Raw genomic sequence first — 17,572 nt, forward strand, 5'->3', positions numbered from 1 at the left:
AGAGGAAGATTCAGGGGTGTGGGAGGGAGGGGAGCGAAGGATTGGGGAGCGTGAGGTGGGGAGAGGTGCGAGCCGGCCCCAAGTGCCCGCTGCTCTCGACTTGGCCGGACTTGGGGTGTCCGGGTTGGTTCCCGCGCTCGGAGGCCCGCCTTCGCAGCCGCAGCGCCTTGCAGGTGACGGTAACTGCCCTCCAGGTGGAACTTGTGGTGAGAAAGACGCTGACGGGACCCTTTCCACGCCCGTTTCAGTTCCAAATGAGAGGCAGGGAAGGTCTTCTGAGATGACAACTGTTTGAAAAGGAACACATTTTTAAAACAGCGTTTTCATAAATACGCACTTCTGAGAGCGCAGCAAGTTGGAGAGTTGTGCTGTCACGTCGAAGTGGTTGAGGTTGCCGAGTGCACTGTTTGTTTTCTTTGCTTGCTTTGTTACAAAGCTAGTCCTGTTTGTAAAGGGACTCCTCTCTCCGAAGTGCAAATAGGGCAGGGAAGCAGAGAGTGGGTGCATTTAACACTTCAGGTAAACAAATGCCAAATCTGTGGACAGTTCCAAGTGAATTAACGTGATGCCTTAGGAACAAGGCATCCAGAACTTACTTAGTTGCTTCATTATAATCGAGTTTTCTTGTGTGGGGGTGTGGGTGTTTTTTTGTTTTTTGGGATTTTGTTTGTTTGTTTTAGTTCTTGCTTTGGCGATTATATAAAAATGATTACAAACTAGTTGGATTCCTAAGACGGGAAGCTTTGTGCTACTTTTTTGCCCAAGTGTTTTGCCAGTTTGAACTTTGACTTGGTGTCCTAATTTATTTTGATCGATTAAATTCTCCATCTATGCAACTCCTAGACATTTTTTTTTTTAAGTTTAAAATGTCAGTAGTTTTCTACATAGTATTGTTGTTTTTAAAGGAAAATATTGTGTTGGCTTACATGTGTTAGTATTATTTTTAAACCAAATAACATAAAAGTGACAATTGAAAGGATAATTAATGGTAAAAAGAGATGAAATAATTAACATAGAAAAATAAAATGATTAACATTTCATTCTAAAGGTTGTAAATTACAATTAAGGGGTGTATGGATTCAGGCAAATTTATTAGGCTGTTTTAGTTAACTTGTTTAGGAGCTTTTGGGACATTTACAATTAATGCCATTTCAACAAATTTTAAATTTTGTGCTGTATTCCGATTTGCTCTTTTAAAAAGTCTCAGAGTAGGGATTAGTTGAGCTGTTGAAATGATTCTTATGTAATTGTGACCACTACAGTGGGTAATAGTTAAGAATTCTTGATTATGACAACTTTTGAGTTGCATTATGTCCTCAATATATCAAAAACAGCAATGGCCTTAACTAAACTGTGAGAGTATAATTAGTACCTTTTTAAAAACGTCTAGCAAAAGTGTAATTTAAACTCTTGGGTAACTGAGCAAAGGCAATGAACCCAAGAGTCAGGATCAGAAATAGTAACAGACCACAAATAGTAGGCATACATCAAAGAACACTCTTCCCTGTGCTTAGGAGGGAAAGGACCGTCAGTTATATGTCAGTGGGTCTTTCAGTCATCACTCTTCGTAGCCTTCTTCAAATGCAGACGGCCATGTCATAAAAATTTAGGATAAAATTATTATAATTAACTTTATAAAACAGATGCATGCTTATAATTTCGTTGCTCCACAATTAACTGTTGAGAGAGTAAACACGATGGAGGGGGGAGTAAGGAAGAAAGAGAATGTGTGTTTCTATTTATTTCAAGTAATCTGTCATTTGACTAACCCCAAACAAAGTGAGTATCCATTACTTAACATAAATCCAACATAAGATATTCTTAAAGGTTACAGACTCCTTATCAAATCATTCATTGACCTTAAAGAACACAGAAGGGTTCCATGCCCACCATCTTTTGTATGAATATTAGCCCTATTGCTAACATAATGTGTCACTGGGTTCCTTTATTGCTAACTTAATACCTGACATTTAGAAAGTATTCAGTAAATATTGTTTAATGATAATCTGGTGTCCTTTACACTCTGTATTGTAGTTAATTTGGTATTTAGTTAATTGCTGAAAGTATTTGCACTCAGCATATGCTGTTGTTGATGTTGACACTTTCTAATTTGAACACTACCATTGTCTAAATAACCATCAGTTCAATATATCAAGGATGTCAATATAAGCACACTCTACTAATTTACAAAGTATTCTAAAGTGGGCAAATACTTTTTGGATATAAACTTAGAATTATTAAATAATTTGAGATGTAAAATACTGTAATCAAATAGTCAGATGTTTAAAAGATTTGAGTAAAAAAACCAATTAAAATCTATAGTCTTGAATTCAAATATGTTCATTTTCAGTGTTTACTGTAAATGTTGTACCTCAAATGTTTCATCAGAAAATTAAAAGGAAACTTTAAAAGTGATATGTTGAAGTTTAGTGTTTTATTGTATATTTAGAATTTTTTTTTTGTACCTGATGTTGCAGAGCTGAAATTCAGTGAAAGTTGCCATACAGTATATCCTCATATACACCTTCTTAAGTAAATAATACTTGTAATTTCGTTGAAGACACAAAAGCTAAAAGCTGGCACTTCTGGCATGCAGTTTACTCTCAAGAATACTATTTCCCTTCCCATTTATATTTGCTTAAGAAGAAACAGAAATACATATGTATGGGCAGGAAAATTAATTTGAAGTTCAAGTGATTTTGACATCTATCCTATATCCTAAAAACATTGATTATTTCGTATTAAAGTTTACCTATATCTGGTACAGTCTAAAAATTTCTACTTTGTGCAGAATATGAACTTTGAATCTTCTGACCTGCAGAAATGAAAGTCTGATCATGCGAGCTACAGAGAATAGCTATGTTACCACATATCAGGTATTAGATATTAAAGGCTCAGAAGCAGGTTGGCAAATCTATCAGCCTTATTTTTTATTATAAATCGTTAACATTTCCTTAAGGGCAACCTATGTATGATGACTAGTCTTTGGTCAAAGAACCCCTACATATATTCACAGGATGTTATTTTTCCATCTCTTTGGTCTTAGCAGGAGCTAAAAATTGCATATCTATAATCTTTTTAAATTAAAAAAAATTATTTTGCCCTTTGGAGGTAGTTCAAGGACACTGGCTTTGACTTACTCACTAACTGAGTTGAAAGTGAATATATTCCTTGTACAAGACAGGCCTTGACTGATATTTTCTTGATTGAGAATATTGTCATAAAACAGGAAATAAAATCACCTTTCTAAATAAGCTTTTGTGAACAATGAAATGTTCAGGGTTACTCACATACTTGTTTTCAGACTTAAAGTCTGAGGTAGGGTCTTCCATCAAGATGACATAGTTTGGTGCTAATTAGTATTCTGCCACATAAACCTCCCAATTTTAATCATTTAATAAAGGTGGCTTGAGAGTACTCAGCTAAAATTTAAGGTTTTGATTTTCAGGATTTCATTTTATGTTAAGACACCTAACAGCTTCTGTGACTATTAGCACCTAGAAATTTGTTCTCGGAAATATTTTAATGTATATATTTCTTATAAATGAACTTTGCAGATTTCAAGATCATATTTGATAGAATGAGGCACTATGAACTGAAAGAATTTCTAAGGTAGACTTTTGGGGCTTTCTGTGTAGGTATAAACCATTGAATTCAGAGCCAAGGAGCACAGCATGAGTATGACATAGTTGCTGGATCAAGGAATGCCATTTGGTAGCATCTAATCATAAAATGCTTAGTTCTATCCCTGAACATTGTAAATATCCACAAAAAAGTAAGGGAGTGCTTATAGGATGAGAGGGGGCCATAGTCATTTCTACAACCCTTTTAATATAAAAGGCTTCTGCCACACCACCATTTTAAACTGTGCCTCTAAACAGTGGGGAAATAAAGAATTGCCTGTGGAAATTAATTCGTTCAAATATTTCTTGGGTTTCTATTATATGCCTAATGCTGTGGACTCTATTATAAATTTGTAGAAGTTATGGCCCATGCCCTCAAGATTCTCTTATGAATGTAATATGCATTATTTCTAGTGTCAAAACTTGGATCACCTAATGAATGTATTTTCCTTATGGACCTTTACACCTCATTGGAACTAAGAACATTTCTTTATGATCAAGAAAGCCATAACAATCTGCTGATAAGCTTTTTGCCACCACTATGTATAGTGGAAGGAAGGAATTTCTCTTGATGACTGGGAATGCCATGTCAATGATCTGAGACCCTTATGTATAAAGAATAAATTGCTTTTTACTTTATTGTACTGGCCAAATAAAATTGTAACTGGTCAATATATTTATATATTTGAGAGAGTCTTAAAAACAGGACCTTATTTGGAAGTAAAGCTTACTATCCCTTAAAAAAAAAAAAAACCTTTTATGTTGAAATTATTCCCAATCTAAGAGTTAAGTTTTTTTTTTTTTTTTTTGGTGGGGGGGGGGCAAACTTTATTTTTCATAGCTTGTGATAGATAAATAATATGGAGTAGAAAAGGTACATTTGATGCCAAATATCGTTCTGTTTGGTTGTGGTGCAATCCTAAAAGAGATAGTATGGCTATCATAATAGCATAAGTAAATTTTTTCTGATTTAAATGAAAATGCATCCTCATGGAAAATCTGAAAACTATAGAAAGTTTGGTAAAGGAAATCATGCAACCAAGATTTTATCATTTCGGTGTATTTTGTTTCCATTTTCCTTATATGAAAAATATTTTCTAAAATCAGAACAAAGCTTTATGATCATAAATATACTATTTTCCTCTACATATACCACAATCATTTTCCTAGTCTTTAGATATTCTCTAAAGTATGAGTTTAGTGTCTGCAAAATATTGCATACTGTGGATGTATGAAGAGTATTTTTCATTTAAATCTTTAACCACATTTCAAATTATTACTTTAGACTAGTTTATATATATGAAATGACCGGTATATAATGTATGAAGCTTATAAAGCCTAGTCATATTTCCAATTTATTTTCCTAGAATGAAACATTAATTTTCAAGAGAATAATATGAATAGGTAGAAAAATATAAAAATGATTGACTTCTCACCTGAGAAAAGAAATTGCATTAGGTTAATTTTAAAAATAATAAAATTGTTCCTTGCTACCACAAGAGATTTTTGGCTTTGATAAAAAAGAATTCAAGCTTGAACTAGAGAAATTTTAGTCTTATCTTTGAGCAGCTGCTGTTCTGGGTAGACAAGAATTGAACTTACTTCAGGGCCCAGGCAGATTTCTTCCTGAATGGTTTAGACAGGTGCAAAAGCCAGACTGTGAGCACAATTTTGTCTTAATGCTTTTTCCAACAAGCAACCTTTTGTTCATGTCACTCAAAAAATAAAAACGTTTTTAACAGTTGTTCTACATATAAATATATACCTACTTCTATTTAAATAAAGAAAAAACCTGGGCAACACAGTAAATGGGCCACATTTAGTTGTTGAATTTGTAGCCCAATTATAATGCAATCAGAAAAATAAATCTCACTAAATTATGTTTCTATAGGAAAATAATAGCTGCTGAATACTCACTTATTCACAGAACAAAATCTAGTATTCTCTGAAGTATTTTTGTTCTTTGCAGTTGAATCTCATCCACGTATCTAAAGGGAAAGTTGACTGGTTTTCTTAAGTGACTGCATATCAATAAGAATGAACATTTTAATCTCTACACTGCTACCCATATTCTAAGCTATAAATGTCCAGTGAATATGGAGCTCTAAGCAAAAGGTGAGGATGCCTGGGTGGCTCAGTCATTGGGCGTCTGCCTTCGGCTCAGGTCATGATCCCAGGGTCCTGGGATCGAGCCCCGCATCAGGCTCCCTGCTCCACTGGAAGCCTGCTTCTCCCTCTCCCACTCCCCCTGCTTGTGTTCCCTCTCTCGCTGTGTCTCTCTCTGTCAAATAAATAAATAAAATCTTTTAAAAAAATTAAAAAAAAAATATCAGGTGGTATGAAATCCTTTAACTCCACATAGTTCTATTTCTTTTTGTTCTTTAAAACTTTTTAATGAAACATTTCAAACATATACTACAAAAGTATAACAATTGTGTATCTGTCACCCAGAATTTCAAAATTTATACTTGTTTTATCCATCTCTATTTCTGCTGATATCTCAAATGTATTTTAAAGCAAATCCCAGATTTCTTGTCATCTAACCCCTATGTATTTCCAAATACATTTCTGAAAAAATATGGTTATCTTACATAACCACAGTACCATATCACATGTAATAAAAGTTAAAATAATTCCAATTGCTTGGCATCATTTGGCATTAAGTATCATCTAGATATGAAATACTTTGGAATAATCTAGTTTTTGAGGTAAGAATTAAAAAATTGTTTCTTAGACAACTCTTTATGGGTCTTGGAATTACTTGAAATTCTGTTCCTTTAAGTAAAAAGTGGGAGATCCAGACACCAAATTCTGATTCCTTAATTATAAACTAACTTGATCTTCACATCTTGATTTTGAAAGCATAAAACAACTCCCTTTCTGCTCTCCAGTGTGTTCAAACCTAAGTTTCTCATTCTGTGCCATTGATCCATTAATTTTTAAATTGTTACAACTTCCTTATAATGCTAGTTGCCTACAATTCTGTTAGAGTAGTGATTCTGAAACCTTTAACAGGTGGTAAATTTAGGAATAGTAGTCTGTTAAATTTTCTGCACCTGTCACTCTTATCAATAAGACAAAAATCCCAAACTAAAAATCCCACAAGAATTCATGGAAAAATGACTTTATTTATGATATTTTTCTGTATCGTATGTATAATATCTTTACTTGTTTTTTTCTTAATATGTTAGAGTTTGTTTTTAGTTGGAAAGAATGAGGTATGTATAATACTTAAATAAAGCTAATGTCTGGTGTCTTCATTTTATATTTCCTGAGTGAATTTAGTACAATTACGTTTTTCCAGTTAATACCCAACATTTATCTAAAGCAACTCTTCATTCTGAGAGATTCAGTTACTAATTCGAATAAGAATAATTTTCCTGTAGAAATTTTTGTATTCAATTGCAGTAAGAGTATCTTCAACCTGCACCCACACTGGAGAGAGCACTTTCCTTTTATGACTTTGCATAAAATTTGTCAGTGAGCAGGACAGAGGCTGGAAAGTACAGCAGTGTTCCTAAGTGGGTTGGTATGTAGAGGACAAGAGAGTTACGGCAGGAGTGCAAACGGAGAAGTGAGAGTACTGACATGTTACAATTTTTTAGAACATGGATTTGTCAAACAAGTGATTTGTAAAGTGGTTATCAATCATCCAGACCAGAGTGGTCCTTATGCGGAGGTGGTTGGAAATTATCACGTTGGTCAGGTATGCAGGTGACCTATTTATATTTAAGTCATTGTTAACTACATTTTTCTATTTAACAGTTTCCGTTAAAACAATTGATATTGGACAAGAATAAACAGATCTATAGAACAAAGCGGTCTAGAAACACTCTCATATACAGCCTCCCTATGAGATTTATTTAGAGAATACCCATCTTTTTATTTTTTTAGTACTTTCTTTTTTTTTTTTTTTAAAGATTTTATTTATTTATTTGAGAGAGAGAGAAAGCATGAGGTGGGGAGGGTCAGAGGGAGAAGCAGACTCCTCGCTGAGCAAGGAGCCCGATGCGGGACTCGATCCCAGGACTCCAGGATCATGACCTGAGCCGAAAGCAGTCGCTTAACCAACTGAGCCACCCAGGCGCCCTTTTTAGTACTTTCTAATATCATCAAGTGTACCTGGGCAATGGCACTGCTTTCTGAGAAGATTAAATTGTGATTGATGAAACTATTGACACCTTGTTCTTTATTTTTAGCAAAACTTTACTGCTGAGATACTGTGTTTCTGAACTGCAAAGCAGTGTTAGTTAACCACAGTAGTTTAAAAAAAGTCTTTAAGGTAAAAACCCTCACCTTTGCACCATATATGGTAGACGCAATCATTCAAAACAATATAACAAATTTCTACATTCAGTTCTCAGGAATTTTGTTCCAAGTTTAATCACGGCAATAAGGCCTCAGAACTACACAGTGTTTTTGGAGTACAGTTTCTGCCTTAGCATATTTTTAAAACTAATGCGTAATTAATAACGGGAAATATTACTTTATTAAAACATAAAATTTAGTAGCGTCTCACCACAAACTTTGACAAGCTAATATACTTTAGGGTTTTCACAGAATAAGATAAATTGGCATAATTTTAGTGGGATTTGCTGAGATAAGCTTTATTACTATTAAGAAAGAAAAACGCATTTATACAGCCTGGAGTGAACATTTGCATATGATTTGGAATTCCAGAACTCTTTTCCCATATCAATTTTCCATATTTACATGTGCACTAGAAGACTTTAAAAGTTTTTTTTAAATCTTAAAATTCAGTAACATCCAATATTTGGTAATTAATACCTTATTTTATAAGGTATCAAGGTACTTTACATTTTCAAAAGTGTGTTTTTGGAATATGTAATACATGCTTATGGCCAAAACAAAACCTACAGAAGAGGTTAAAAGACTCCCTTTCCACAACAATGTGAGTATACTTAACACTAAACTGTTCATTTAAAAATGCTTAAGATGGGAAAAAACCTCAGTGCGTTATATGATTATGATCTGTACACTTTTCTGTATGTTCTGTACTTCAATAAAAGAGCTTATTGAGACAAAAAAAGACTCCCTCTCACCTTTAGCCCTCAACCATCTAGGTACCCTCCCGAATGCAACCACGGTGACCGGTTTGCTACGTAGCTTCCTAGGGATATGTTCTATACATTTATAAGCATATATACATGAATTTTTTACACAGATGGAGATTTACTATATATCTTGTTAATCCTTCCATGTCAGCACATAAACATCTGCATTGCTGTTTTAAAGGTGACATAATATTCCATTTAAATTCTTTTAAAAGTGCTGAAAAGTTTTTAATGGCTTTTTTCCTATCCTTTTTCAGTTACTGTTCCATCAGTCAGTAAAGAAACAACTGCACGCTAATTTTGGGTAGTGGATTGAGCAAGAGAGATATGTTCCTTTTCTTCAAGAAGCTTTTAATTTAACAGAAAAGACAATATTTTCTGTATGCTATTTTATTATCAATAGTCAATAGCAAGACTATTTTTAACTTGAATTTTAAAAAATTTCCCCTTTGACTCTCAATAATGGTAACCTATGCCTTCCTTTTGAGGGAAAGAAAAGAAAGTAGAAAAGAAGATAGTGGGGCACCTGGGTGGCTCAGTCGTTAAGCATCTGCCTTCCGCTCAGGTCATGGTCCCAGGGTCCTGGGATCGAGCCCCTCATCGGGCTCCCTGCTAGGCGGGAAGCCTGCTTCTGCCTTTCCCACTCTTCCTGCTTGTGTTCCCTCTCTCGCTGTGTCTCTCTCTGTCAAATAAATAAAATCTTAAAAAAAAAAAAAAAGATAGTGAAGAGTACTTAAAAGAAAATTGACAAAATAGTTTGAATAGTCAATACTACTTAAAAGTGCTGGAATGGGATTAAAGCTGACAAACGTAAATGTGTACTTTCTTACTTACATCGGCTCAGTTGCAGAAAACAAAATTTACTGCTTTAGGCAGAAAAGAATTTATTATAGGACATTAAACAGCTTAGAGAATCTTTGTGATGGCCTAAGAAACCGTCTCTAGATTGAACTTTCAGGAATGCCTCCCAAAGCCACATCAGACGTCCAGACCATGGAGGGAGCAGTGGCCACTTCTCGCACTAGGAATTGTTGAATTGGGAAGCTGCTGCTACTGCTGCTGGCTCTGAAGTCATGGTGTACCTGTGGGGACCCATACCAGCAAAATGGATTTCCCTTGTCTGGCCCCCAGTACCCATAAGCTCTAGTGATGGACTTCCGATAGCACTGCTACAGAACGACTGTGTACCTCTGTGATCATGCTTACCAAATAAGAGAAGTAATAGTACTTACAGACTCTGCCACACTTCTACTTTCCAATTCTCAAATAATGGTCCATAACTGGCAGAACCTAAATCCAGAAACTTTGCTGCAGTAGAGTCTAGGAAACTAAATCTTAAACTTTCTAGTGTCTGCAGTGTAGAAAGTCACATCGAAAGGAGATTGAAATGGATTAAATGTGAAAAACTTTAGAGATGTCGGAGGATAGTGCATTCATTTTGGAAAAAACTAACCAGAGATACCAGAAATTAAAATTTTGATTTTAAAATGACAAAAAAAAATGAGTTAAGTAGAATTTTCACAGTCAAAGACTAAAATAATAACCTGGGAAACTGAGCCAAGGCATTTCTTCCAATATGTAGGACAAAATCACAGAGGATTCAAATTCTACAAAGAAGGAACAGATAGAATAGTAAATATGCAAAGAAATATTCTAAGAACAATTTCTAAAACTAACCAAAGACTGAAATCCTTAGAACACACATTGGAAAGGGAAATTTGAGGGTTGTCAGGATTTTTTTTTTAATTCTATACCTAGACGCATGATAATGTAATTTTGATACATTAAAAAGAAAAGAATCGTAGATCATAGATCTTCCAGAGAGTGTAGATTCTTTTTTTTTTTTTTAAGATTTTATTTATTTATTTGAGAGAGCATGAGCAAGGGGAGAGGCAGACTCCCTGCTGAGCAGGGAGCCCTGATGCAGGGCTCAATCCCAGGACCCTGTAGTCATGACCTGAGCTGAAGGCAGATATTCAACTGATTGAGCCACCCAGGGGCCCTGAGAGTGTAGATTCTTTAGAAAGAATGAGAACCAGATTGTCATCACTCTTCTCTTAACACTAAGTAAGGAAGATAATGAAGCAATATAGATCCTCAAAATAGTGAGGAGAAATGATTTAGAATTGTATGCCCAGATAAGCCACTGTTTCAGTTCGGGTGTGAAAGAAACTTAGACATGACTACTAAAAATTTACTCTGCTCAAATTACTAGATGTTAGAATCCAGAAAAGAAATAAGATATAAGAAGTAATGATAATTCAGAAGTAAACCAACCTCAGCTTTTCTTGATAGAGGGAGATTGAACCTAGAGCACTTGCCATCTCCTTTATTCTACCCATGGAACCAGAGTTCACCTGTTTCCTCTCTTGAAGCTAGTACAGGACAGATTAAAACCCAACTAACATCCAGCCCATTCCTGAAGTTTTGAGTTTGGATAACTTGGAGAATAATGGCTGTGCCCTTAATAGAAAAAGAGACATAAAGAGGAAGAGCTGGCTAGGGAAACAGACAGTGTTGGAAATGTTAAAGACTTACTACAATGTAATAGGCAAATGTCCAAAAATTACCTTATTGTTATTTGTAACTTATACTCTGAGTATTTTAGAAAGTATTACAATTTCTATTGTGAGATCAGGGCTCCATTCCCACTTCCTAGCACAGTGCCTTTTACATAGGTATCCAGTAAATATTTGTTAAATATTTGTTAAATAAATGGAGACCGTTTGTATCAAAACAAGCAGAAATTGAACTAGAGGTCCCTGACAAAATGGTTGAAGAGGATTAGTGTTTATTCATGTGAGGTTCTTGGAATGTCTGCGTTAGGGTTAATAGAAATGCTTGCTTAAATGCAGATTAATTGGGCCATGCCCCAGATATAGTGAATCAAAAATCCTTGGGTGTATGTTTCAGGAATCTGAATTTTAATAAGTGCCTCTGGTGATTTTTAAGCATGTTCAAGTTAAAAGGAATCAGCCCTACAGAGGCCAGGGAAAACAAGAACAGATCTCCCTCAATTTAAGCTGGAGTTACATCCTGATAAACCCACTGTAAATTGAAAATTGTGTGATTTGAAAGGCATTTAATCCACCTAACCCACTGAACATGATAGCTTAGCCTAGCCTAGCCTAGCCTACCTTAACGTGTTCAGAACACTTACATTAGCCTATACAGTTGGGCAAAATCATCCAACATAAAGCCTATTTTCCAGTAAAGTGTTGAATATCTCATGTAATTTATTGACTACTGTACTGAAAATGAAAATCGGAATGGTTGTATGGGCACAGAGGTTATCAGTGTATCGGCTGTTTGCCTTCACGATCCCGTGGCTGGCTGGGAGCTGAAGCTGCTGCTGTGGCTCAGCATCACCAGAGAGTGTGGTACCACATATTGCTAGCCCAGGAAAAGATCAAAGTGCAAAATTCCAAGTACAGTTTCTATTGAATGTGTAGCATTCTCACACCATCATAATTCCAAAAATCGTAAGTCAAACCATCATAAGTTGGGGACTGTATGTCTTTAGGAGACAGTACTTTTTAATATTTTAATGTCACTCACAGTTAGAAAATATTTGCAAAGCACCTTGGGGTACAAGAAGGAAAGACCGAGGTAACCAGCTCCAGGGGCTTTGGCTGGCTCAGGCCCCAACCGGTTGCTTCAAGGCTGAGCATGTCAACATTTTGACACACCAGTTATCTATCTGTGACACTCAGGAAGCTCTGTCAAGGGTGAGAAGGAAATCAGAAGGAGAATGAACAATGAAAGGAGAATTTAAAGGAGGCATTTATCAAACAAGGCCCCGAACGGTACATTGCTCCAAAGTTAGAGACGCTGAGTATTCAAGGAACAGGAATGACTTTGGGTTTCAGTAATTGGAAGGTTAAGGGAATCCTTGGAGTTTTAATGCAGAAGTGAAGGGAAGGAAAGGGGCATTTGTAAAATAAAGTGAATGCACTCCAAGGAAATAAAGGATACAAGTATAGATGACTACTGGAAGATTTTAACTGCTAAAGGGAAGGAGACAGTAGCTCAAAGAGTGTCGGGAAATGGGTTTTTGGGACGGGGAGAATAATAGATGTCTTACTTTGCTACATAAGAACAGAAAGTAGTTTTCATTGGTATGGATTTCGTAAGTTCTTATTTACTTTTTTTTTTAACTTTGTAATCATTTAGCATTCTAAGAAAGGATCTCAAAAGTCACCTTGAATTATAAGAAGAAATAATGGTTACAAATCAGGCCATTTAGTGCAGAGGGAATGCTGCCATTGAGGTGGATACTTCAGGAGCTGATGCTTTCAAGATCTCTTTTGGCTTGTAAAATAGGTTTATGTTCTTTTTACTGTTTTAATCATAAGTCATAGAAATCCCATTCAGTGTTCTAGTGCCAGGTTAATTACAGGCTGTATTTTATAGCATTTCAATCTTCTAAGACTTTTATGCAGACTGAGAGGAACAGTTGGAAATTGCTTTAAATAATGTGATTTTAGGAATATATCTGTAGTAGGTGGAATAATTCCCCTTCTCCCAAAGATGTCTATGTCCTAATCCCCTAATCCCCAGAATTTGTGAATATGTTAATTTACATGACAAGGAGGAATTAAGGTTACAGATGAAATTAAGATTATTAATCACCTTAAAATAAGAGATTAACCTGGAGTACACAGGGAGACTCAATTTAATCACAAGGGTCCTTTAAATGTGGGAGAGTTAGAGATTTGAAGATGCTATGCTGCTGGCTTTGAAAATAGAAAAAAAAAGGGGGGGGGTCACAAGCCAAGGAATATGGGCAGTCTCTAGAAGCTTGAAAAAAGGCAGGGAAGAAACAGATTTCCCCCACAGCCTCCAGAATGAACCAGCCCTGCCAACGCCTTGATTGTAGCCCAGTGATATCCATTCTGGGCTTCTGACCCCCTGAACTGTAAAAGTGTAAATTTGTTGTTTTAAATCACTAAATTTATGGCAATTTCTTACATTAGCTAAATTAATATCCAAGTTTTATAATCTCAATTTTAAAACATATGTCTCATTTCTCTGTCAGACTATAAGTTCCTCCAGACCAGTAATCACCTTCTGTGCTTGACACACAGTATACATGATAAATGTTTATTGAATTTGAACCATTCTATATATCAGATGGTCTCTCCATCATTTTTCGGGAGAGTTGCTTACCATTCTTAAAGTCTCTACTCACCTGGGTACATGCTACATAGAGAAGCAGCTGCATTGCAATCAGTATCTGCAGTTCTGAACCTCTTCCTTAGTGACTTTTGATTGGAGAAGGGGTACTCATTTAAACCAGTTGGTTTTCTCTGGCTCAAGTGTTTTAATACATGAGACTCACATCTTCTAATCAACAGTTTCATGGGCTTCTTGTGCCTTAGTTTCAACTGCTCTAAAGTAAGACTACCTGTCTGAGAAACCCCATCCTCCTGAGGTTTATAGAAGCTTATGTTTTAATTTGTACCATCCCAAACAGTCTCAAAATTTGGTGAAAATCTAAAAAAATTTTTCTCACAATGCTGAAACAGACCTACAGATAAACTACTGATTTTTAAAGATTTGCATTCATTTCCCTCCCAGTCTTTAGATAAAAACCAGTAAAATTGAAGACTTAGAATGGGAACAGTTTTAGATGTGTTATGCATTGTTCCTTGGGATGTAATATGTATTAGTAATCTATTGCTGCTGTAATTTAGTAGCTTAAAACAACAAACATTTATGATATAATTTCTATTGGTTAGAAATCCAGGAGCAGCTTACCTAGGTGGTTGTGACTCAGGGCTTCTTAGGAGGCTGCATCAAGTTGTGAGTCAAGGCTGCAGTCATCTCAAGGCTTGACTGATAGAGAATTTACTTCCAAGTTCTTTCACGTGGTTGTTGACTGGTCTCAAAACTCTGCTTCTAAACTGACTTACGTAGGCCTCACCAGGCTGCCTAATAGCACAGCAGCTGCTTGCCCCAGAGTGAGTCATCTTGCTAAGACAATGCCCAAGCAGAAGCCACAGTCTATTAGAGACAAGTCAGGAAATCCAGCCCATACTTAAGGGAAGGGGATCATTGGGGGCCATCTTAGAAGCTGGCTACCACACATATAAATTAGTGAGTTCATTAGTTTACCAGAGACTAGATAATCATGTTTATAATATTCCTAACTGAAATTAAATTTAATAATATCAAACATTTTGTGAGGAAACCGCAAATAAATTTCTCATATTAGAAGATAAAAAATAAAAATGGAAGCCTTTTAACTCTCACAGGGTAAATTCAGAAGGTACATTAAAATAACACAATTTACTTTTTTTTAACCATACTTCCCTCAGATTGTCTAATTCTGACTTCCTATTCCAACTTGTCCCTTCATTTTAAAAATTGTACTTCCCCTAATCTCCTAAAAACAATTGAAAGCAGTTTATAGAAATATGTAAAATGTTATAAGAATTGAAATTAAACAAGATGAAAGACAGAGAAAACTCAGAAATAAAACTACTACACAAAGGTCATAGTCTGGTGAAAACTGAAGATCCATAGCTATGTGGCTGAATAAGTTGATGTTAAGAAAATGAAAAGGCAAGACCAAGACTAGGAAAAGAATACTTGCAAGACAAATATCTGATAAAAGTCTTATGTCTACAATATATAAAGAACTCTTATAAGTCCATAACAATAAGACAGACAACCCGGTTTTTTAAAATAGGGAAAAAATTTGAACACATATTTTATCAAAGAAGATCTATGAATGACATACAAAATATGAGATACTATTACACCACCACTCAAATGGCTAAAATTAAAAAGACTGACAATACCAATTATCAGTAAGAATGTAGCACAACTAGGGTGCCTGGGTGGCTCAGTTGGTTAAGCGACTGCCTTCGGCTCAGGTCATGATCCTGGAGTCCCGGGATCGAGTCCCGCATCGGGCTCCCTGCTCGGCGGGGAGTCTGCTTCTCCCTCTGACCCTCCTCCCTCTCATGCTCTCTGTCTCTCATTCTCTGTCTCTCAAATAAATAAATAAAATCTTAAAAAAAAAAGAATGTAGCACAACTAGAACTCTTAGTTCACATTTTTTATAAAGTTAATCGTACAATCCCACTCCTCGTTATTTTGCACAAGAGAAATGAAACAAATAACAAATACAATGCTCATATTCCATAAATAAGAGTTAAAAAATAAATAAGCTAGCATTCTTTATTGGTTCTTACTAGAATTTATATTTTTGGCTGCCTAAAATGACCTCTACCTGGTAGCAGTATTTCTCAGTCCTTTTTTTTTTTTTTTTGCCATTTCCCTTACTGCTGGCTTAAGCTACCTGAGATATGTTACTTGTATTTGTCATTTTTATACAGTAAGGGATAAATAAAGGTGTATTTTTATTATACATAGATTAATTATAGTAGATAGCAAATGAAACAGTTTTTGTATTCATGAATAATGGGTCTTTGTGAGATAATTCCATTCACCTAAACTCTTCTTTTGTCTCTTTAACAAGCATATCAACCCCAAATAATTCTTTGTAGAATTTAGTTGCCTGCTTATTATTTAAATTCCAACCCTTACTCTTGGATGATTATATGTATTTTCAACAGTGATTCTTTTATTGCACACCGAGAAAGTATGCGACAGATGATGAGAAGTTTTTCTGAACCTTTTGGAAGAGACTTGCTCAGCATCTCTGATGGTAGAGGAAGAGCTCATAATCATATGAGACATGATGATGGCGAAAATTCCTTGACTGTAAGTTCTTTATTTTAAGTTAGTGAGAAGGTCCTATAGAATTTGAAGAAAATTATTACAGAAGAATATATCTATGATGTTAGGATATGAATAATGCTTATGTTATAGAAATAACTATTATATAAAAAGGTGGACTTGTTGGAAAGCTGAATCCTTTAACAATGAATTGTTAGCTGTATGAAATTCCACTGCACTACCAAAACTTTAGGACCATACAGTTATATATTATAAGCCAAACTTAAAGCATTATTTTTTGTAAGTGTCTATAAGTTTCTTCTACATGGCTACCTTGGACCTTCAAAACTTAGATTAACTTTTAACTGTATTTAAATCTTTGCATAACTACAGAATATTTTCGTTTTATCTGAGAGCAAAACTAGAAGGTTATAAACATATTCAACCAAAAAAAATCCAGGATGCTAATATTATCTTAATTACTTTCTTCTCTTTTCATTTTATTTCTATTGCTTTTTCAGCCTCAGGAATGGCAGTTCTAGAATAAAAATCCACAGGAGTTTCTGGTTTTGTTTTCTCTTAATTAGTTAATTAATTTTTGCTATTACCTAAGTCTTTCATACTTAGACATAAATATGTCATATGTATCGCAACCTAGGGAAGAAAAGGTGAGCCATATCTCGCCAGTATAAATTATAAATATACAGGAAAAAAATAAGTTTTGGCTAAAAGAGAGGCTGAATATTTCAAATACTCCTAAGAAGTTTGGTGGATAAAATTAGATTTACCATATAAATGAAATTTTCACATTCTTTTTCTTAGTATTCCAATATGTATTACTCATATTCCAATTGTTTTCTTTCAATTAGTGAATAGTGGTATTTATATATATATATTTATATATATATATATATTTTTTTTTTTTTACATTTAGGGCTATCAATTTCCAAAGTCTAAAATCAAGATCTAAGGAAAAATTATCAAGGAGGGCAGAAATATCACTTATAAAGACATTCTGAAATGTTATCTTTCACATGAGCATTGAAATATTTTGTCTGTCTGCTATAACCATAGCAGGGCAGAAGTAAGGCTCTATATAGTACTTTGTATTTATGTGCGTAAATGAGCTACTTGTAGCTTTTGTGGAAGAAGGAAGAAGTGACAATTTTATTCCCAATGGAAAAA

General features: G+C 35.0%; 1 protein-coding gene across 4 annotated transcripts in view; it reads left to right on the forward strand.

The window, feature by feature from the left end:
• MLF1 (myeloid leukemia factor 1) overlaps positions 1-17,572 on the forward strand; it is a 32,093-nt gene that overhangs the window by 410 nt on the left and 14,111 nt on the right. For 3 of the 4 annotated variants that reach the window (XM_034997876.1, XM_034997894.1, XM_034997904.1), the window contains exon 2: positions 16,285-16,432. In XM_034997876.1, coding sequence (XP_034853767.1) covers positions 16,285-16,432 — 148 coding nt within the window. Of the gene's footprint in view, positions 1-5,592; positions 5,739-16,284; positions 16,433-17,572 lie in introns of all 4 variants that reach the window. The other variant, XM_034997885.1, reaches the window with a different exon arrangement.

This window comes from Mirounga leonina, unplaced genomic scaffold, assembly GCF_011800145.1.
Source record: "Mirounga leonina isolate KUSES-001 unplaced genomic scaffold, KU_Mleo_1.0 Mir_115, whole genome shotgun sequence".
Lineage (NCBI taxonomy): Eukaryota > Metazoa > Chordata > Mammalia > Carnivora > Phocidae > Mirounga > Mirounga leonina.